The sequence below is a fragment of the Phocoena sinus genome, chromosome 4 (genome assembly GCF_008692025.1).
Source record: "Phocoena sinus isolate mPhoSin1 chromosome 4, mPhoSin1.pri, whole genome shotgun sequence".
NCBI lineage: Eukaryota > Metazoa > Chordata > Mammalia > Artiodactyla > Phocoenidae > Phocoena > Phocoena sinus.
The window spans coordinates 30,279,225-30,302,078 of record NC_045766.1 but is presented as its reverse complement, the minus strand read 5'-3'; the positions used below and the strand labels follow the sequence as shown (position 1 = coordinate 30,302,078).

The window sequence follows — 22,854 nt, the reverse complement described above, 5'->3', positions numbered from 1 at the left end:
AATTTTAACCTCTCTAGGTCTGTCTCCATCAGTTAAATGGTGGTATTACCATCTAGCCTTGCAGGGTAATAGGTAACTAGTGCTCCTGGCATTTAGTCAATGCTCAATAAATGACAGTTATTATCTTTATCGTCAAAATGAGGTTCAGATACAACATGGCAATTCTGAGACCCTAACTAGTGCCTTAGGAGAGTCTGCAGTATTATTAGTACAATAAGAAAATGATTTCCAACTTCTACTGGAATAGCAATCAAGTATCAATGATCATCAAATAAAATACTCAATAGAATTCCATGACTTCAAAACTCATAGGACATCAAGACATATATTATCACATACATACACTAACAAACGTAAGGTAGATAGCTAGTGGGAAGCAGCCACATGGCACAGGGATATCGGCTTGGTGCTTTGTGACTGCCTGGAGGGGTGGGATAGGGAGGGTGGGAGGGAGGGAGAGGCAAGAGGGAAGAGATATGTGAACGTATGTATAACTGATTCACTTTGTTATAAAGCAGAAACTAACACATCATTGTAAAGCAATTATACCCCAATAAAGATGTTAAAAAAAAAAAAAAGATATATTATCAGGACTTCCCTGGTGGCACAGTGCTTCAGAATCCGCCTGCCAATGCAGGGGACACGGGTTCGAGCCCTGGTCCTGGAAGATCCCACATGCCGCGGAGCAACTAAGCCCGTGCGCCACAACTACTGAGCCTGCGCTCTAGAGCCCACGAGCCACAACTACTGAGCCCGAGTTCAACTACTGAAGCCCACGTGCCTAAAGACCATGCTCAGCAACAAGAGAAGACACTGCAATAAGGCCATGCACTGCAATGAAGAGTAGCCCTGGCTCTCCACAACTAGACAAAGCCCGCCCACAGGAATGAAGACACAAGACAGCCAAAACTAAATAAATACATAAACAAACAAACAAAACAAAACTTAAAAGACACATACTGGGGACTTCCCTGGTGATGCAGTGGTTAAGAATCCGCCTGCCAATGCAGGGGACACAGGTTCGAGCCCTGGTCTGGGAAGATCCCACATGCCATGGAGCAACTAAGCCCGTGCACCATAACTACTGAAGCCTGTGTGCCTAGAGCCCATGCTCCGCAACAAAGAGTAGCCCCCGCTCTCCACAACTAGAGAAAGCCTGCATGGAGCAATGAAGACCCAACACAGCGAAACATAAATATAATTTTAAGAAGACATATATTAATCTACTGAATTGTAAAAAAAAATATTTTCTAGAAGGCATTTAAAATTTTGATCAGTAGGGTATCTTTTAGATGATCCAAATCTGGGAAAGGCAGATAGACACTAGATGCCAGTGTGTCACCAAAGCAACTGTTTGATTAACTAGGAGTCTCCAGTGCGTGTACTTCTTTTTGCTTCCCCTACTTCAACTCCTTTCTGTTCTTTTAACTGTTTCTCTACTTTTCTCCTGACTAGGTCTAAGGCAATTAAAGGCACTGATTGGACCTACTAATATCAAGAAAGAATTAAGAGGTTGCTGACTACTGTTTATTTAACAGCTTGTATCCTCTCAAGATATATTTGCCAGGCCCCTTTTTTTCACTGTACTTAGAAAATCAGTCTGCCAAATTAAATGAAAGCCAACTAAACCAACTGAAAACTCAATTTGGCTTTTTTACCAGGCTCACCCAAGACCATATGGGAATAAGTCTGCTATTCACACAGGTCTGTTTGGAGACTCTGGGTTTAAAATAAACAGAGTGACACAAAGAGGAAGGTAGTAAATACAAGAAAATAACAAAGAGTAAACTTGGAAGTTATTCTGCAAGTCTGGAATTCAAAATTCATTAAAGAACATTTACTATATATATATATATATCTTTTTTTTTTTTTTTTTTGCGGTATGCAGGCCTCTCACTGTTGTGGCCTCTCACCGTAGCGGAGCATAGGCTCCGGACGCGCAGGCTCAGCGGCCATGGCTCACGGGCCCAGCCGCTCCGCATCATGTGGGATCTTCCCGGACCAGGGCATGAACCCGTGTCCCCTGCATCGGCAGGCGGACTCTCAACCACTGCGCCACCAGGGAAGCCCTACAATATATTTTTAAGGGAGATATTTTTTAGAAGAACTTCAGATCCCCTGATTTTGGAAAAATATATACATATATATTTAATTTGAATCAAATTCAAATGCCAAATAAATTGGTTTTAAATAAAGTCGCATGACTTTAGTTATGAAATTCCAGAATTTTTACAGCATAGATACTAATAACGAAATGTTTCTCATAGGTCAAATGTAGAAGTGAAAAGAGAACATATCTGCAGTTAGTCGTGTATCTTGGGGGCGAGAAAAATAACTGTGAAATAAAATACAGCACTATAAATGGACTTAAAAGTCTTCAGAACGTGTCAACAAATACACTTAGGTTGCAAAAGCTGGCAGTTAACAATTCCTTTTTACATATATATTCAAAATGAATAAGCCATATGGAGTTATACAATCTATGTAGTGTAAAAATTTTTAAATACTTGAGATTCCAAGGATAAACATTTAGTCTTACTATAAAATATGAAATTTCTGGTTTCTGGAATACTTAAGCTGGGATGTTATCCATAAACTGATTTTTCGCAAATAGCAACAATTAGTCTCAAAACATTGATTAGCAGCACAGATTAAAGGAGTGTCTGTGAAACCTAGTTGATCAAGAACTTCAAAAGAGCCGTCTATAAATACTGAAGGGCCTGATCATCAAAGACTTCTGTTTGGGAATGGCATAAAATTGAGGAAATTAATAAGAGTTCATGGAAAACACTGTTAATGGGGATCATTTCAAGTTTACAGTCTATGAAATCTGAAGGCACCAAGAGGCAAATGATACTAAAAATGTGTTAGAAATATTGAATTTTATGCAGCTTTGGTCACAAATTCTCTTCTGCTCAAGAAATAAAATTTGAAAACAGTTCTCTAACAACATATTTGATGTCAACGTAAGCTACTAAACTCAATATAAAGCCAATCAAGCACTTCTTAGAAAGACTCACCTAAAACACTGTTTTCCTATTTGTAGAAAATTTTCCAAACCAACGAACAAAATACTTCTTTTCTCTCTGACTTTATATACTGAACAGTCTGTCATGATAATCACCAAGTACATAAAGTAGTACATGAGAAAGTAACTTAAATGTGACATATGTCTACCTGCTAAACTAAGATACTATCTTTGTAGGGTAACTAACATAATAGCGAGGAGAAACATCCGTATATATTCTACCTCAAAACTAAGCTAAAAAATTCTTGACGCTTAAGGAATGAGGTACATGAGCCCTCTCCTCAGCAAATACCTTCTCCTTCTCTTATGTCAAAGCTCAACTTCAGAAATCTCTAAATAGAAACCAGGGAAATACAGTAAGCCGGGGAACAAGGGCCATCTCCAACGTTATCATCTAGGGATTTTAAATGATTTGAAAAATATCCTTTAGGTAAAGGGTTACAACACAACAGATCAGGGCAACGGAAGCTTTTCCTTCATCCTATCTTACAGTCAGTAAAGTAATAAAACAAAACTAACTCCTGGAATATCCAAGAGCACTGGCTTTGGAGTCAGAAGGCCTGAATCTGACCTTATGCCTTGTGTGACTTAATAGCTGTGTGACTCAAATCCTTAGCGCCTCAGTTTCCGTAATCCATAAAAAAGGGGAGAAAAACACTCATTACAGTTACTAAAAAGATAAAGTGAGATTATGTATACATACGGTCTGAAACAATTAAGCCTGGTCTATGTTTAACATAGGGTTATGATTTCCAAATATGCTGTATAAAGATCAACTTTTGGTACAGTATCTTAACATATACCAAATATTTCATCATTATTAAGGTACTACTGAGGCAAACAGAACACTTAAGGCAAACAGAATTCATAAACTTAGAGCCAGGTATACCAAGCTATTTAGTATATTCCATTGGAGAATTCCACCTCTAGGATTCAGAGATCCCCCAGGACTTCCTTATACACAACTTTACCACAAGATTTTAATTAAAAATACAATAATCACTAAAAAGCGTATTGAAATGGTTCCAAGATACATACTACTTTAACAATAAAAGCTTCAAGAAACACCTTAACAGCAACCACAGACTTAAACGATAAAAATTTCCATTTCTCTCCGTGACATTTAAACCCTTCACTCTGATTACTGTCAAATTAATCACATCATGTTCCAAATCTGACATATTCTCACTCTTCCATATTGTTACACAAAACTGCCTTCTACTTGGAAAATCATCTGCTTCTCTCATCAGTGACCTAATCGGAATGACTCTTAAGATTCAACTCTAGAGTTAGCTTCAGAAGAAAGCAAAATAATGGGTTGCTTCTGAGGACAGAAATTGGGTGGCTGGAAGACAGAGGTAGCAGAATGGCTTTCAATTTATATTCATATATTTTGAATTTTGAACTGTATAAATATATTGCCTATGCAGAGAATAAGTTGATTTTAAACAGAAATCAGTCTAACTACTTCATCCCCACACAAATCTGACTTGATGTCCTAAATTGTTCCCATTAATAACTTAAATTTACTCCATCACAGCCTATAACTTATATCAAAGTATGCAACTTCAAATCGTAATTATTTTCATATAGCCTGAGATCTTGGAGGGCAGGATAGTTTTATTTCTGTATCCCAGTACTTACTACTCAGAAACCACAAAGAAAGTTGAATGATTCACATATTGCCACTTTAAATGTTTTCCTGGGCATTCAACCTACTTAACGAGTATCTGCAAACTTCATTTTTTGTCACATAATAGTCTGGGGGCAGGAAAAGGGTTTGACCAAGAGGAAGGTTTAAGTTGGCAGCTCTCTCATGAAACATGTCTATGTATGGACTCATACTCAGGGAATCTTAAAATCTGACCAAAGGCTCAAATTCTAATTTTACCAATGAGGAAAACCAAGAAAGTTAAATGACTTGACCAAAGAAATCAGCTAAATGGTGGAAGAGCCAGGATTAGAACACAATTTGCTGTACCACTTAACTACATCATGAGTTTTCTGGCCTGAAACAATGTCTCCTTTTCTCTGATTATATCCATGCCATCCAATTACATTTTTGGATCAAAACTAAACATTCTTGGTATGGTTTGTAGCATATCAAGAGTTGATCTGGAAAAACAGTGTACACACTGAAACACTGATGTTTCTGTGATGTATGTTTGCCATACATACTGTTTTAGGTTATGCATGATTGTTCACAAATCACTTGCATACCTCATTTAATCCTCTCAAACTCTCCAAGGTAGGTATTATCCCCATTTTTCATATGGGAAAACAAGGCTTAGAGGGCTAAATAACTAGCTCAAGGTCAAATGTCTCAAGTATGTGGCACAGTTGAATTTCAGCCCAGGCATGCCTGACTCCATTGTCTATAATGGTTACTCATATGATATGCTATAGTACATAATTAAACACACTATTGATTTATTTGATCAGGAGCCCCCTCTCCTTTTTTTGCTTTTGTTTTGTTTTCAAAAGTTAGGTAGACCATATAACATGGATTTGTTTTGGTTTAACTTACAAAACCTGTTAGTAAAACTGAATTCTAATTCTACTTAAGAAATTAGTCAGCCTTAAACTTTGTTTTGGGTATCCTTCATGCACAGATTAAACAATTTACTTGTGTAATAATGAAGATGGATAGCCTAAACCTTTACAAAGAACATTTAAAACACACCAGCATTATTTCTAATAATTGACACATTAATCGTAGTCTCTCTTCTATACGTCAATACTCTTTAGTAAAATTACAGTGAGAGCTTATAGGAAAGGAGGCTTTAAGTAATTTAACATTCAGACTTCACTTATTTGTCTTGCCTACTCTGATGAGTATAAACCATCAAGACATTTACTAATCGTGTATGTCCGAGGTGAACAGTATTAAAATTATTAACTCAATCATCTACAGAATTTTCACATACCTGTCATATACAAATGTACAACTTAAAGAATGTGAGTTCATTCTTTTTAACAAACGGTAGCTTGAGTACAAAGATATAAAACTAAATACTTTTATCTGATTTGGGGCTTTAAATTTGAGAGATAAGCAATCCAGAGTAGCATATATGAAATTTAATTCACCTGATTTAAAAGTAGATCTTATGCACATACTTTTTAGAGGTAAAGCAGATAATCAATATACCTTTAATATTACCAGCCAAATTTGAAGTGTGTAAATTATATCATGAAAATCACATAATGATGTATGGGAATGATATAAATTGGTTACTGTTCCTAAATCTTTACGGAGGAGTCCCAATTTTTACCCTAAGCAATGCCAGATTAAGAATATAACAAATAGAGTAATCTCAATCTGGTATGTTCAAGAATTGCTGTGGGAGGGCTTCCCTGGTGGTGCAGTGGTTCGGAGTCCGCCTGCCAATGCTGGGGACGTGGGTTCGAGCCCTGGTCTGGGAGGATGGCACATGCCACGGAGCAGCTGGGCTCGTGCGCCACAGCTGCTGAGCCTGCGCTCTGGAGCCCTCAGGCCACAGCTACTGAGTCCGCGTGTTGTAACTGCTGAGGCCCGCGCATCTGGAGCTCGTGCTCCTTGACGGGAGAAGCTGCGGCAGGGCACCATGGTGAGGAGTGGCCTCTGCTCGAAGCAGCTGGAGAGGGCCCCAGAGCAGCAACGAAGACCCAATGCAGCCAAAAAAAAAAAAAAAAAAACACAAAAAAACAACAACAGAATTGCTGTGGGAAAGGCCTAAATTATACCAATGATTCAGGAATGCATATTCTTTGTGATGCGGTAATTCGTATTACACCATTTAAAAGAACAGCTTCAAATCACAAGTCTACTGGTTTAGTATAAAGGAAAACAAACTTAAAGGATTTATTCCAATTCAGGAAATTCGCTACACAGACCCCTTAAATATTGTCATCAATTAAGATTTCTTATTAAAAATCTGCTCTTCCAAAAAAAAAAAAATCTGCTCTTCCCATTAATAAAAAATTACTTAGAAACATCATGGTTCAGGCTACATTTAACCAGACACACCTGTTTTTGTAAAGCCTCTCGTATTTCGAGAGTAACGCAATTAAGAAATAAATGTATCTGTTTGGAAGAGGAAATACATACTGGTCTAAAACAATTATTAAAAGAAGGAATTAGACCACTACTCCTCACTATTAACATGTGTTCCTATTCCTTCTGAGACCGTATTTCATGTCATTTCACTACCTTTACTTCTGTGTTGGTTACCTGCCGTTACTTCCTACTTCCACAACGCCCCAGCTTCTACCATTTCGGGAGAGAAAAGTCAAGATCCTTTTATACTCCCCTATCAACCATTCCTCAGGGAAGAGATTCACTGGTTTCTTTACCATCTGATTGGTGGGGCTGCTCTTTGTTACTCGAGGACTCTATAGAGCATGACTGCTTCCAACCTCTTTTGGTGCTGAGAAAGACTAAACTCTATTCTAAATTACCAAGTAACAGATCCATAAATCCAGTATCATGTTTTATCATTTCCAAATTAGTGCTATCAGAATTCTCAAAGAACAAATAGATTGGTATTACATTTATTCTCATAAAGGAGAAAGCATATATCCCACTATCAGTACTGTGAAAAAACAAAAATGACTTCTCATAAAGGCAATTTAGTTCAAGATACCCTCCCCATCCCTTACAAGAAAAAGACAGTGTTAATAAATTACTTACTTGGAGTGTGTCTTCTCCACACACATAAAAACCCTTATATTTTCTAAAAAGTTAACCAATGTTCAGCCTATACAATTTAGTTCACACAAAATTTTAAACAATGGTGTATCACTGTGAATAAAAAAGGCCATGCTCCCACTTATACAACTCTTGGTTTTAGGAATTTCAGGCACTTTTGGATCATCGGCCTTTCTGGAAATCTGTGATAATTTCCTTAACTTAGAGCCACGTTTATGACTAAAGCATATCAACATGGCACCCTGATGAATGCATCAGTATCATTTTTATACTAAATAATGATGTCACTCATACACAGGAGATACTACACTTTGATTACAAAATCCTTACTTACTTAGATAGGCCTAAGATGGTACCTGGCATGTGATTTAAACATCAACTGTAAAGCTGCAAGACAAAATTACCTCCACACTTCAATACTGATAAAGAACCATAAGCTCCCAAAGAAACACAGATTCAAGTTAAGGAGCTTTCATTTTTAAAGACTAAATGCAGTAAGACTTTTTCAGAGTTCTAAAAAGTTCCCTACAGATTTTTGAAACAAAGTAAGAGTGACAGTTCTGCCTCCTCATATACATTTACATAATCCTCTCTTAAATGTCAGGTTAAAAAAAAAAACTCCATTAAAAGAAATGTGTATATATGTATATCTCATACATACATCTATATAGATATATATGAAGTGTACAAACAAAATCTATATTTACAGCACATACCAGGACACACTATTTAACACTCAGAATTTATAATATTTTATCAGCAGTCAATAGCAAACTACACAAATAAAACTATTAACAAGATATAAAGATATCTGCCACTAGAGGATCCTTACAATCAGGTTTCCAACAGTCTTTTGGTTGCAGTTGACAGTTCACAATTGCAGCCATTCATAAGAGTTCCTGGCATGTGGCCTACAGAGTTCAGATTGGTCAGCTATCTATGGAAAATGATCTGTACCGTGTTCCTTTTCCAAAAGGGCCAGTAATATTTTGCACCTCCCCCTATTTAGCAAATAGGAGTCTGTTAAGCGTGTAGGTAAACAAATTTTGCAACGTTCACTGTAAAAGTGTCTATGCATTTTTTTATGAACTATATTTTCAACCATTATTATATCCTCCAGTTTAAACAAAATCAATTTGAAGAATCTCAACAACTGACCATAAACTAGAATGATATATAAACTTCATGCTAATTAATACCATATGGTCAATCGGCAATGTTAACTCACAAATTTAACACTTTTCTTATTTTGTATATACAACCATCACCCCTTTTAAAGGTATGATAGTATATAAGGTCTGATTCTTTAAAATAAATGGTCTCAGAATGAGCCAATACAGATCCTTGTATTAAGTAATGTGAACAAAATCACAAGACAGAGTGCTTAATATATCAACTTAAACCACCTGATCTTTTTGTTAATCTTCCATTTTCCTTCCTTTTCTCAACGAAATAGACTGTTTACTAACGTCTTAATGGTTTTTAAAAAGGCAAACATCTTTTTTTACAAATATTTTCTAAGGATCTGAAATTTGTCAACCTATTAATAATTACTCAAGACCTCTCACTCCAATGTTTTATTTTACATCTGAATGACTGCAAATAAAATTGTACGAAGATTTTAATTTAAGAAGGCAACCGAAAATCACATTAAAATCACGATTTTGTTAGTACTATCTCCTCAAAAGTAGTCATCTCAGTAATTTAAACATACGCCTGGAAAAACTGTGTTACTTAATTTCAAGAATACAGCTTTAAAAATGCCCTCTCTTTTACAAAGGCTTTCCATTAAAAAACAAATTTAAAAAGACCCCCAAACTATTTCTACTTAATGGATTTATTCCTTCACCAGGTGTGTTGGTCCAGTGACAAAAACAGTCAAATGTGTAAGATTACATCTTGGAAACTGGCATGTTGAATTAGAAACCAATGAAAAGGCTATAACAAAAATTAGAAATGCACATTTGATAAGCAGTGAAGATTTTAAAAGACTGGGTGGGGGAGGGAAGCACCACATTGAAAATAGGACTATACACAAATGAAAACCCCTGCACTGGATTAACTGTTACAATTGATAAGAACACTAATACAGTCGTATCTGTAGTTCAAGTAGTCACAAGTTTGGAAATGAGATTCTTGAAATTCAACTTTTTTAATAAAGTAAGAGAAGAAATAAATGCATCTTTGTGGTCATACCCTAAAGAATACATCCCAGAGTTTCCATTTACCAACATATCTTTCTGCTTCATACCATATCGTCACCAAAAAGTTCTGGGGAATGTAATTACAAATGCTGTAAACTGAGAGGTGTGAAGAGGAGAGAAAACACATTTTTCATTCATAGGTGTGCATGTGTTTTTGGGGTAGTGAGGGGTTGAGAAAACCAGTCATCATTTCTTGAAGAGATACAGTGTACAACAGGAACAGAGAGGTAGTAAGCAAATGGTTATTTACCAACCCATCACAAAAAAACTGGCTTCTGGCAGCTAGAAAAGGGAAGATGCCTGTTGACTATTACCAAAGGTGAACAAATAAACTCAAGTGGCATTTCAGGTGTGCCCCTACGTGTGAAAAGTGAAACATGGCAGAAAATGTAAAGAGGGATATTTGAATGGCTTGTGGAATCAGTGTCTTTACTTGGTAGTCCCATCCATATAAAATTTCTCCATGACTAGCTAGCTGAGCTCACTCATGGACACGTGGTACTCTCTAAGAGTTCTTAAATGGAAGAAAGACTCCCCACAAGCAAGTCACCTACAAAAAAAAGATGAACTTTGAATTATAAAAGGCAAAGATGATGAATTTCAGTGAGCATTTTTCAAACGAAAAGAAGTATATAACAAAAATACAAAGCTAATTCGAAATGAAAAAGAAAAGAATGTGAAGGAACTCAGAATAGGAAGAAAAAGCTTTAACAGCTCTCATTGTAGTCTACATACCAATTATTCAAGAAATCCACAAAAATAGTTCTGCTCTTTCAACACATCTAAAATTAACCTCTCTCAAAACAAAAACCTCAGAAAATAAATTTCCAACTGTAAAGTACCTGAAACTTTCTCTGTAATTTTTAAATGTAATATCTGGTAATAAGTCAGTTTTTAAACATTTGCATTATACCATTACATCAAATTTTCATGTGACATTTCCTCAAAACCACTTAAAATCCTCATTAAACCATAACCAAACATCAATTGTAGTAGAATTGGTATAGTAATACACCAATTTTCCCTTAAACTATTTAAAAGCATCCCCCCTAAATACAGGGAGCCAATTGTTAACGTTTATACTTTTACTGTAAAATTACTCTAATTTCAAGAACTACAGCTTTCACTACTGTCAAGAGTCTCCCACCTCCCTTGACTGTAGTAAAAAGATTGATGGAAGATAAGAACATCTTTCCAATACACTTTTTGCTTTAAAAAAAAAAAAAAAAGCATCTTAAAGAAGTCACTGGGAAGCCTCCTGACCTTCTATCCTCTTTTATTAAAGGGCTGAAGAAGATATGATCTTCAAAGCCGGATTTGACATTTCACCATTATCTCTCCAGCCTTTCCAGATACACTGGAGGAGATACCTTACGTGGCTCTTTCTCTACTAGAGGGCTTTCTGTTTTTCCAGAATGGGAAATGTTTAACTAATTTTATCTCTCAGTCTCAAAACTCACACCGACAAAACACTCTGCCATTAAGTGTTCAAGTGTGATTGATATCTAATAAAGGGACAATCCTACACGGCATAACCTACTAGCCGCCACTTCTAAATTGAGGATTAAACTAAAATCCACCCTTCTGAATGAACAATGTTGCATTCCTATCCAATTTAGTGCTTCTAAACAACTGTGACACCAATTCTCTCCTTACACATCTTTTTTAACATCAGCAATCTAAAATTAATGTTTTTTCAAGAACCGATGAATCAATTTTACTAAACACAAACTTATTTTTATATTTAGAAACATTAAGGGCCTCAAATTGAGAAAAGAACCCCCCACAGTTGCATCCTAAACTACAATGTCCGGTCAAGCATTCCCATCAAATATTTCAAATAAGATTTCCATACCTGTCTTCATCACCATCAACAGGAATAGCTATGCTGAATACAGAGGTGGAGAGACTGTTCATAGGTGTTAACTGAAGGGGGTTTGCCAGGGCATCTGCAACAGGAGGCTTCACAACAGGCTTAATTTCAGCAATGAGAGAAAGTGGTGGTTGAGGTAGGGGTTCGGATTTTCTTCTAGTATCGTCAACTTGCCCGACTAAAGACTGGGTCTGAGTCTGAAACTGGCTTAGATCAGACTGCGGTAGACTCGTCGGTGCACTGGCCGTGCCTGGCGCTAAGGGCAGCCCCACGTGCTGGATGATGCTGCCGCTCCTGCTGACCGGAGGATGGCTGCCCAGCTGCTGCGCCTGGGCCAAGGGCGCGGGTACATTTGGCATAGTAACAGAAGTGGTAGACACACTAGGCACGCTGGGAGCGGGCGCGGCTGCAGGCACGTTCGAAACTCCGGGCACCACGGCGTGAGGGCCGCCGGGCACTGCCGATGGCGCGCCGCTGCCACCCATCTGCGGCGGAGGCGCGGGCTGCGACTGCCCGGCCCCGGCGGGAACCAGGCCCGACGGCGCCGCGCCTCCCACGGCAGCCGGGAGCACTCCGGCCGGCTGACCGGGCGCGGCCGGTCCGCCCTGCGCGGGGCCCGGCCCCGGGGCCACGGCTTCGCCAGGCAGGGAGGCCGCGCCCATCATCTGCGCGCCCGTGGAGGAGGCGTTCTGGCCGGGGCCCCCGGGGAGGCCGGCTGCCGCGGCGGGGCCCGCTCCGGCGCCCGCGGACGAGGGCTGCGCCGGGCTGGGCGGCTGCAGGCCGGCCACGTGCGGCTGCAGGTACTCACTCTGGCCGGCGGGCTGGACGGGCAGCAGATGGCCCGGCGGAATCTGAGCCTGGGGATACGCGAACTGCTGGGGCGGCGGCGCGGCAGAAGCGCCCACGGCCGGGCCGGGCTGCGGAGGCAGGGCCAGGCCGGGCTGCGCCAGGGTTACATTCGTCAGCGGCAGCCCCTGTCCGTTGGGCCCCGGGGGGACGGAGCCAGGCGCGGCGCCCTGGGGCTGGCTGGGTGGCGGGGCTGCCATCATCTGCGGCGGCCCGGCCGCGGCTCCCGGGAACGGCGGCAGCGGAGCCGAGCTCGGAGCCACAGCCCCACCTACGGGCGGCGGCTGCGGCTGCGGCTGCCCAACGCCAAAACTCTGCGGCGGGGCCGGGGCGGGCTGGCTCATTTTCTCCGACGGGGGTAGCTGTGACACAGCAGTCAAGGAACTGTCAGTTCCCGAGTCGGGCCCGTGCGCCCCCGGCATGGAGGCCACCACCACCACCACGGACCCTCCGGTGGCGCCCAGGCCGCTGTCCCGATCCGCAGCCTGATCAAAAGTATTGCTGTGCCTAATGCAATCCCCGGACCGGGTCAGGACGCTGCTGTCGGAATCCCGCTCATAGTATTCCATGCACGTCCATCGGCCGCGTCTATACGGCTCCCCGCTGCCGTGGTCCAGCTTGATCACGCGGAAACGGGAACTACAAGTGGTGGGGGGCTGCGAGGGGGCGGCAGTCCCTGGCCCGGCGGAGGGGCCCGCGACCGGGGGGGCTCCGGCGGCCCCTGAGGAGGGGGCCGAGGGGGCGGCCGCCGCTAGGGTACTGGCCAGCGCCCCAGCCACGCTGCGGGCCGAAGCGGCTCCTCCTCCGTTGGCGGGAGTGGCCGCCGCGGCCGCCAGCTGACCGTCCAGGACGAGGTTGGGGGAGACGGTACCGGGAGTCTCCGCATCCCCAACATTGTTGAGCGTCTCTTCGGAGGAGCTGCGCTCGCAGACCTCCTCGGGGCCGTAATCCGTGGCCCGAGAAACGTCGAATATCTCGGAGGAGACGTCCTCTGTGCGTGACTCGTCCGGATCGTCCAGGCTCTCGGTGTCCTCGGTGATGCTAGTGGCCACCTGGGCTGTGGTGACACTGGTGATCTGGAAGCAGCTCTTCTTCTTGGCCGGCATCTTGGACATGGTGAGGAAGGCTGGAGGGCAGAGAGGCACGCCGCCTCCTCTGCGATCTTGCCGGAAACCAGGAAGGGCAGAGCAGGGCCCCCAAAGACAAAGTCCGCGTCCGCGCTGGGGTCTGAGGCCCGCCGCTGTAAGAGTCACGGGTTGATCCGTGCGTCGGTCGCTCCGCGAGACATCCTCCTCCCGTTTCCTTCTCCGTGTCGGTCTCTTCGGCTCTGCCCCCGTCTCACTCGCGCGGCGGCTCCTCCTTCCTTCTCGCCTCCCGCAGTCGCGGTGCCTCAATTCAGTACCCCCAGTGGCGGCGAAAGCGCGATCCCAGGGGCGGGCCGGCTGCTTCCTCCTCGCGTCTCCGGGCCGCCGTGGTCAGTCCAGCTCGGCGCTCCGCGCGGTCAGCAGGCCTAGGCTGGGGGTGGGAGTGGGAGGGCGAAGGGGAGGAGGCGGCGGCGGCGTGAGGGGCGGTGCTGTCCCGCTCCTCGAGCCAGTGCCGGCGTCAGCTCCGGGCTCTCGGACGCCGAGAGGGAAGAAGGAGGAGTGGCGAGTCCGGAGCCGGGGATTCCTGATTCAGCCAGGAGCCGCGGGCGGGCGGCGGAGCTTCGGTGTGGCCGGGCGGCCCTCCCTCCCCGGCTCTAGCCGGAGCTCAGCCCCAGGGACATGTCGACTGTCTCTGGCGGAAACCCGCTCCGGGGGAGGGGAAAGCCGGCTCGGTCCTCCCCTTACAGGGGGAGCCACCCCCGCGGGCGGGCGGCGGCGGCGGCGGTCTCGGCCTCCCCTCGCGGCTCTTGAGAGAATGAGGGGCGGCGGCCGGCGGGCCGGCAAGCGGGGGCGCTCTGGCTGTGTGAGGTAGCGGCGGTAGCTTCTTCGGCTCCTCCTCGGTGCAACCGGTTCGCAGGCTCTGGAGAAACTGAAATTCAAACTGCTGAAGCGGCGGCTGCAGCTCCCTCCCCTCAGCCAAGATGGGGCTGAAATGGCCGCGCCAGGGATGCTGGGAGGAGCAGCAGCCCGGCTACCGCCGCCGCTGCTGACTAAAATGCCGCCGCTGCCGCAGCCGTCGCCAGCGCCGCAGCCGCCGCCGTTCCGTGACGCACCGGCGTCGTGACGTCACCGCCCCGCCCCCTCCGGTTTCCTGCAGAGTTTCGCGTGGAGGCTGGGGGGCGATGGGCGGGGCTAAAGGTTAAAAAAGGGGAGCGGTTTTTTTTTAATTTAAAATTTTTTTAAATTTAAATTTTGCGCTATAGGTCTTTAAGAGTTGAAGAACTAAAGACTCTTACATTCCAAGCCTAGAAAAACTTAGAGCCGCGCCAATCGAATGTTTTTATATCGGTTTATTCCGAGACACTGAAGACTGGAGGTCATGTGCTTGCTGTGTCTAATGTTTAGCAAAATCTTAGTGAAACAAGGCGATAGGAATGGGGGCTGCGGGGGGGGGGGTTAGTTAGGATAAGGAGGGAGACGGCTGGAGGAACCGAATCACTTAAAAAAGTCTTTCCTGATAATAAATGTTATCCACTATAGTCAGCGGAGTGAAACGTTGAGAGAAATGGGGATGATTAACCAAGAATAGCAAGCCAGATTGAGTCAGAAAAAGGATCTTATAGCCAGAAATTCTGTCTCCAACAATGGCATCAGGAGATGGTTTCTTGCCCAGGGTGAGGTCAGTTTAAAAAAAGATTGGAGGTTACCAACATATTCCTAATTTTCCTGAGTTTGTTGTGATTCCAGCATCGAAGAGTTCATTTAAACATCTTGAGATTGTTTTTACTTTCAGCGTGAAATCAGCTTATGGGCTCCATAAATGTAGAACCTACTGCGTTAAATAGTTGTAGCTCTTTCTTTTGTTTATTCTAAAACTCCTAGTTGGAGCCAGAGTGTTAGATGTTTTGGATTGGGCCATGAACAATCAGAACAAGTTAGAAAGCACCCTTTCCTGTCCAGAAAGCAGCTATGAAAGTACTGGAGAATTTATCATTTAGTTGCCTTCTGGTAAAGAAAATGGTAAGGCCATTCTTTTAAACAGTTAAAAGAGGAAGGCGGCTCTTGAACTTTGACATACTAATACATCATTTAGGTAAAATCTAAAATGTCTTGATGGAATTCAAAATTTCATATCTATTACAGCTTTAGCAGTAATACCATGATGAGTGACATAAATCAGTTAATCACTGTACTCAGTTCTCTAATCTTTGAAGAATAGAAATACTTTTTATCCCAAAGGATGTTTTGGTAATTAAAATTTACAGAGAATTTTTTAGGTCCTTAGTTGTAAATAATATACAGAGATTTGTCATTTAACTTTAGTAGAACCCATGTCCTCCATACCCAAGTGACTGAGGTCGGGATGTGAAATAAGACCACATAATAACATCCCTGTTTCTTAAGGGGGTGGGAGAGAGTAAAGTAACAAAGTGTAACATTATGCTGCTATTGTGGCAGAGATAGCTAATGGAATGTTTCACTTCTAAATCTGTAATTTCAGTAATTGTTAGAGACAGTTTTCCATCAGTAAGGTAGATCAACTGGTTACATCCAATATAAATTTATAAAAACTTAATTTCATTTTGGATTAATTTCCCAGATTGTTAAAAGGGATGACCATTGGGTGATGCTGACTGTGCAGCTTTTGGAAAAATAAGTATTGTATGCCTGCTTGTCCCATTACGTTATTTTATAACATCAACTTCTTGATTCCTTGTTATGATACTCTTAAATCGCACATTTAAAGGAATCATCTTAAAGTAATCTGTAAGACCGTTTCTCCTTAAAGAACATGTAAAGAATTTATTATGAAATGAAAATGATGACAAAGATAATTTAGAAGACATCAGTAATGGGCTATATTTCTGGTAAGGGTGGGGTTAAAGATGTTAAAAGACATCTAGCAAAAAAATAAGATTTATAAAGTTAAAATGTTTTATTTATCTGTTTAAGGATTTGTGTGTGTTTAAACTAATAAAATAGTTCTCTTGAAAGTAAGTTTTCCAAAAGCTTTAAAGGCCCTAGCTTCTTTTATACATTTGCTCTTTAAAAATGTAAGGAACTTATTGCATAAAACTTCTATTAAGAAATGATAAGAATTCTGGTTGTTGCAAATAAGTGTGAAATCATTTTATAGAGAGCAAAAAATCATATAACTGCAAAAAGCTATGTAATTTCTGGTTGTTCCACAAAAAATTAAAAGCTGTCACGTAACTAATTAAAATGATAGAAAGCAGGATGTACATGCAAGTATGTGTGTGTGGAGAGTTCATAATAAGTAACTCGTAACTCTGTAGTCTAACACACTGGAACTGGGGAGATCCTTGGAGTTCCATACCTCAAGACTAGGGGTCTTACTGCAACTATCCTGGCTTCCTGTCTGCACCGAGAAACTTTAGGTGGAAACTGTGGGAATCCTTGGTTACTGCTCAAGGACCTCCAACTTGACTGTTCTACACTTTCTTCTTCCCTCAAAGATTTAATTTGAAGCAATGTATGAGAAGCATATTTAGGAAGAACAATGCAGGGGGAAAAATGACTTAGAAACTAAGGACTGTTTCCGCTGATTGGAAAAAGACAAAACAAAAGAAAGCAAGAAACAACTATGGCAGCAAGATCTTTTCATCATTTGAGAGAATCCTATCCCCAAATTCTGCTAGGTTATCATCTAACCATATCAGTTACCAGATGGAAAACTGTTTCATAGTCACAACATCCTGGAATGTAAACTACAGATATACTCAAGAAAACCTGATTTTTTATTTTTCCAATGAATGCGTATCATATTTAAGTTAGTAATGGTACATTAATCCAAACACTCTGGGATAGAGTAAAGAAAATCATATTTTCAATAGAAATGAAGCAACTGTCTAGGTTAAGAGAAGTAACCTTTAGAATTAGTACTGTCAGTCAGACGGTGACATTTATTGAGCGTTCCCTTGTGTGCATTAGGAATTGGATAGCTTGTATCCCAGCCAACAAATTTTTCTGGGATTTAGAAATAACATGTTTATTTTCTATATTTTTATCACTAAATTGTTAGAGAAATACAAAGTGGAGGACTAGTTTTCAGGTTCCAAAAAGCGTTTGCTGGAAATAAATATCAGTTTTCTGAACAAGTAGTACTGGACTTATTACTACGTTTTACCTGGGGTTCCATTTCTGGAACAATATCTTATTAATAACCCCCTGCAGTGAAGCCGTTGTGTAATATTATCTAAAAAGGGGGAAAAAAAGGTAACAAAAGAGGACTAAGGCTAATGAAATTCCATGAATATGCTTATAAAGAAAAACATAATCTGATTGAGATGTACAAACTTTGAGAATGAAGTGTGTAAAATTTTCACATGTATGAAAAGTTCTATTAGCTACTCTTCTAGAGTTCAATATGCTATCAAACAATGATGTCTTTTTTTAATAGTGAAGATTTCCTGGAGTTCCAAAGACCTTTGAAGTTCAGGCAAAATAGAGCAATTTGGTGGAAGAAAAGGGTGAATTTTGAACTAATAATAAATATAATGTCCTATTAAAGCTTTTTTTCTTTTATTATGGAACTTAACTTAGAATCTAAAACATTAGTTCTGTGGTTTTGAAATCTAGCTTAAATGCTGCAGTGTAGGGCAACTTCAATAGAAAATCTATTAATGACTATATTCTTTTTTTTTTTTTAACATTATACGTTACCATTTGGGATAAAAGAAATCTGTGTTGCCTAACTGGAGAGAATTTGAGATCAAGAGTAAGCTCCAGTTTTGCTATGGACTTGTTTTCTGACTGCTGACAAGTCTATATTAATCCCTCAGTTTCCCCATTACTAAAAAGAAGCAACATTGTGGTAAAGAGGCGTTAAACCACCAACCCCAGAGAAAGAATGGATGGAAAAAAATAACATGTGGCAGTGTTTTGGCATCTTTGGAAAGAACTCAATGTGATGCTATTGGCAGTAATGTTTTCAATACAATTTGTTAATTAAAAAGAAAGTTACAAAGTGTACATGATTTTAGGAAGAAGCCATATTCTGTCGTAGATGAACTAGTTATTTACAGACATTTAATGGCCTATCATTGGTAATGTGAAATCATCACCATCTATTCTGTCCTTCTTGTGTATATGAATTTGGTATATGCACAGATGTGATTATGTATCATTTCAAGTGATGACATACCTTTACTTTTAAGTTGTAACTTTAACACTCACAAAAGAGCATTGAAAGACATTGCCAATTTCTAGACTTCTGGGTTATAGTTCCCTATGTATGTTACTATTATCATCTTACAAAGTTTTTAAAAAGTGTGTTTGAGTGTAGAAACTTGTATAAGCTTTATATGGACACGAAGGTGGTCTAAGTGTTGTTGACTGATAATCTGTTGGTCGTTCTAACCTGGCTAATTGGACTGCTTTTAATTCATAGGAACAAAGGGTTGAAAGGCACAGATAGAATCTTGACTACTTTGTATTTGAAGTTACATTTTAATTCAAAACTATTTCTTTCATCACTGGAAACAAAACACTTTTAGCATTTAACTTTAGAATACTTGAAATCCTACTTTGACAGCATTCATTCTCATTAAAATCTCAACTCATGATCCATGTTTGCACAAGGATTTGGGTATTACTTAAAATGTCCGTGTAATGAGCTGCTTCTCTGCAAATTAATACTCACTTCCCTTCCCCATCTGTTGCCTGGGATCTTTGGAAAAGAAGGGAAATAAAGGAAAAATGCAAAATCAAGGTGAAATGTTAACCATAGGGTCCTTCCAGTTGTGGCCATGAAATCCCTAATGAATAATCATGATAGTATTACTATGACATCCATTTTGTGGCACATCCCTATTTTTAACCTAAATTGACTAGATACAAATATATTTTCATCTTCAAATATTTAGAATATTTTCTCCATCTTCGCCCTGTCTTTTCTGGATTTTGATACTAATTTTTCTTATTTTGCATACTCCAAATGTTTATTCACTGACTGATCTAATTCTAGATTTTTGTTTATAAAAATTTCATTCTTACTTGCTGTATAGGTACTCCATCAATACAACGGTTTGACCCTCAAAGGAAAAAATATTCAACCCTTTCCACAGAAATGCATATTTTCAAGAAAGAAATTATGTGGTAATGATTCATTCACATTATCCAAATATTCTCTACTGAATTTCTTTCATCTTAACTACTGTGTTTAAAATAATTTTGCTTTTTAATATTTCATTTGAAATATTATATTTTGGTGAAAGAAAAAAATCTCCTAGTAGCACCAGCCTTATATTTTGAACAAACAGCTTTAAATATCTACTTGTTCCTTCATTCAAAACATATTTAGAAGCCCACTATATGTTGGCTTCTTTGCTAGACTTGGGGAAAACACTTATACCCTTGTTCTAATAGGTCTTATGTTTTAGTAGGGAAACAGACACCAAATAAAAAAGTTGTAATTTCACATATTCATAAGTGTTAAGAAGAAACAAAGCAGTCATGGAAGGTGGGAGCCAGGGCACCTTAGGTGTGTGCCAGGTGGGCCCTAGGAAAGGCTCTTTGAGCCAAGGGCAAGCTTGTTGTCAATAGCCAGCATTTAAGGAGGAGAGACAGGTGCAGACAATGACCCTGAGGTAGAAACCAATGTGTGGTGGGGAGGGAGCTGGAGGCATCTGGAGGGAGCAGGGCCAAGTGAAAAAACCTGTATTTTATTTTAAGTATAATGGGAAGCCACAGGAGGGTTATAAGGAGAGGATTAACATGATCTGATTTACATTTAAAAAGAACCCTTTTTGTTTTCTTAGTCTCTCATAGTTTAGACTATGTTGTGTATTATGTTTAGACAGATCTAAACTTCTCATTATATAGTCAAAGATAAGTTTATAGGGCTATAATTTTGTCATACCAAAGTGGTAGAAATATCTAAGAGTCTACATGACAGTTCTTACATAGACATTTAATAACTTTATAGCAAAACAAAAGCTTAATACCTGTAAGAGAGAAATCTTTTTCTCAATGAAACCCTAAACTAAGTTAATGGCAGTGATTTTGATTACTCAAGAAGAATGTGAAATGCCCCATTTAAAAAAAAAAAGAAAGAGAAAAAACAGCTCTGAACAACAGCAAAAAAAGAAACCGTTTTGCTTAAATGCAATTATTAGATAAGTGTGATAGAACCACCTGACAAGAAGAACTTCTAACAAGTAGAGCTAATTTTAGGGAGGCTCAGAGCTGAGCCTTATTTTCCCAGTGAGATAAAAATATACATAGATAAATCCAGGGACACTTGGAAGCATTCAGTGAGTCGTAAAAGAGCCACAGAGGAGGAACCTTTATGGAAGAGGTAGGAAGCAAGGCCATACATTTTGGTATTGGTGGGTTAACTTTCTTTTAGAGATTACTACTTCGTATTTCCCTTTAAGGGAATTTTACTCGGTTTCATGGGCTATTTCTCTGTTAGCAAGAGAATGCTAAGATAGCATTATTTAATTGAGGCTATACCCTGGTGGACCGGTGGTGACAACTGGCCACTGGTGACCTGGCCACTTTCTTCACCCCTTCCTTTATCTTCTCCCAATTCCAGGCCGTTGTATATGAAGGTTAAATTAGTTCTTACCGTGGTAAACTCCAAAGCAGGGCCATCAAGTCTGATAGCTTCAGCAGAGATAGATGCATAGGCCATTACTACTTTCTCTGGAGCACACAAAGTTCATTTATCTTCCTAGTTGAACATGGGAGAAGAAACACCTAGATGTTTTGTACCACAGGACTTTATGTAAATGTGAACGGACTGGTATAAATTCCAAACAAAAAGGAAAAGGTTTGCTTACCTTATCCAACACTTTTGAAATATATTGTTTATTATTTGATGGCAGTTTTTGTTTTGTTTTGTTTTTTAAATTTAAGGTGTAGAGCATAACGATTTGACTTACATACATCATGAAATGATTACCACAATAAGTTTTGTGATCGTCCATCATCTTATATAGAACTTGGTGGGTTTTTAAAAAATTTATTAATTATTTTAATTTAATTAAAATAAAATATTTTAATTTAATTAAAATTATTTTAAATTAATTATTTTAATTAATTTATTTTTGGCTGCACTGGGTCTTCTTTGCCGTGTGCAGGCTTTCTCTAGTTGCGGCGAGAGGGGGCTACTCTTCGTTGCGGTGCGCGGGCTTCTCATTGCGGTGGCTTCTCTTGTTGCAGAGCACGGGCTCTAGGCACATGGGCTCAGTAGTTGTGGCCTGTGGGCTTAGTTGCTCCGTGGCATGTGGGATCTCCCTGCACCAGGTTTTAAGATTTTATAAATCTAGATTTCCAAAGGACAAGATTGGAGTCCTGGTTTTGTGTGCAACAGCCAACACATAAATAGGTCCACAAAACGTTTTAGCTTTAGCTTTGGTAAGACTCAAATATGCTAGTTGTTGCCTGATTCCCCCGAGGAACCCTCCTGCCTCAGGACCTTTGCACTTACTGTACGTGCTGCTCATTCCCTGAGATATTTGCATGCCTAATTCTCTCACCTTCAAATCTTTGCTCAAATGTCACCTTTTCAATGTGACTACCCTGACTACCCTATTTAAAACTACAAGCTCCTCCCATACCCTCCCTCTTTCCTGCTTTGTTTTTCTCTATCACACTTATTACCTTGTAATATACTATGTCTTTACTTCTTTTATCTATCTATCTATTTATTTATTTATTTTGTGTTACGTGGGCCTCTCACTGTTGTGGCCTCTCCCGTTGCGGAGCACAGGCTCCGGACGCGCAGGCTCAGCGGCCATGGCTCACGGGCCCAGCCGCTCCGCGCGGCATGTGGGATCTTCCTGGATCGGGGCACGACCCCGTGTCCCCTACATCGGCAGGCGGACTCTCAACCACTGCGCCACCAGGGAAGCCCTATTTACCTCTCTTATTTGTTGTCTACCTTCCCACACTAAAATGGATTGTTCCAAAGAGGTCAAGGGCTTTTTACCTGTCTTGTTCATTCTTGTATTTCCAAGATCTGTAATAGAGCCTGGCATATTAGATTCTCAATAGATATTGTATAAATAAATGAATTTTCCATTTTTTACAACATCTTACATTTTCATTCAATACTATGAAAGTAAAACAATAAATATGCCTAAAATCATGGAACAGTGGGAAAT

The 22,854-nt window shown here is 40.7% G+C and overlaps 1 protein-coding gene across 3 annotated transcripts in view; it reads right to left on the bottom strand.

The window, feature by feature from the left end:
- TSC22D2 (TSC22 domain family member 2) overlaps positions 1–14,403 on the bottom strand; it is a 56,339-nt gene extending 41,936 nt beyond the window's left edge. For 2 of the 3 annotated variants that reach the window (XR_004349648.1, XM_032630135.1), the window contains exon 1: positions 11,775–13,899. Coding sequence is in view for 2 of the 3 variants with exons in the window: in XM_032630135.1 (XP_032486026.1) it covers positions 11,775–13,753 (1,979 nt within the window). In the remaining variant the exon portion in view is untranslated. Of the gene's footprint in view, positions 1–11,774 lie in introns of all 3 variants that reach the window. The other variant, XM_032630134.1, reaches the window with a different exon arrangement.
- Between the last annotated feature and the right edge of the window lie 8,451 nt (positions 14,404–22,854).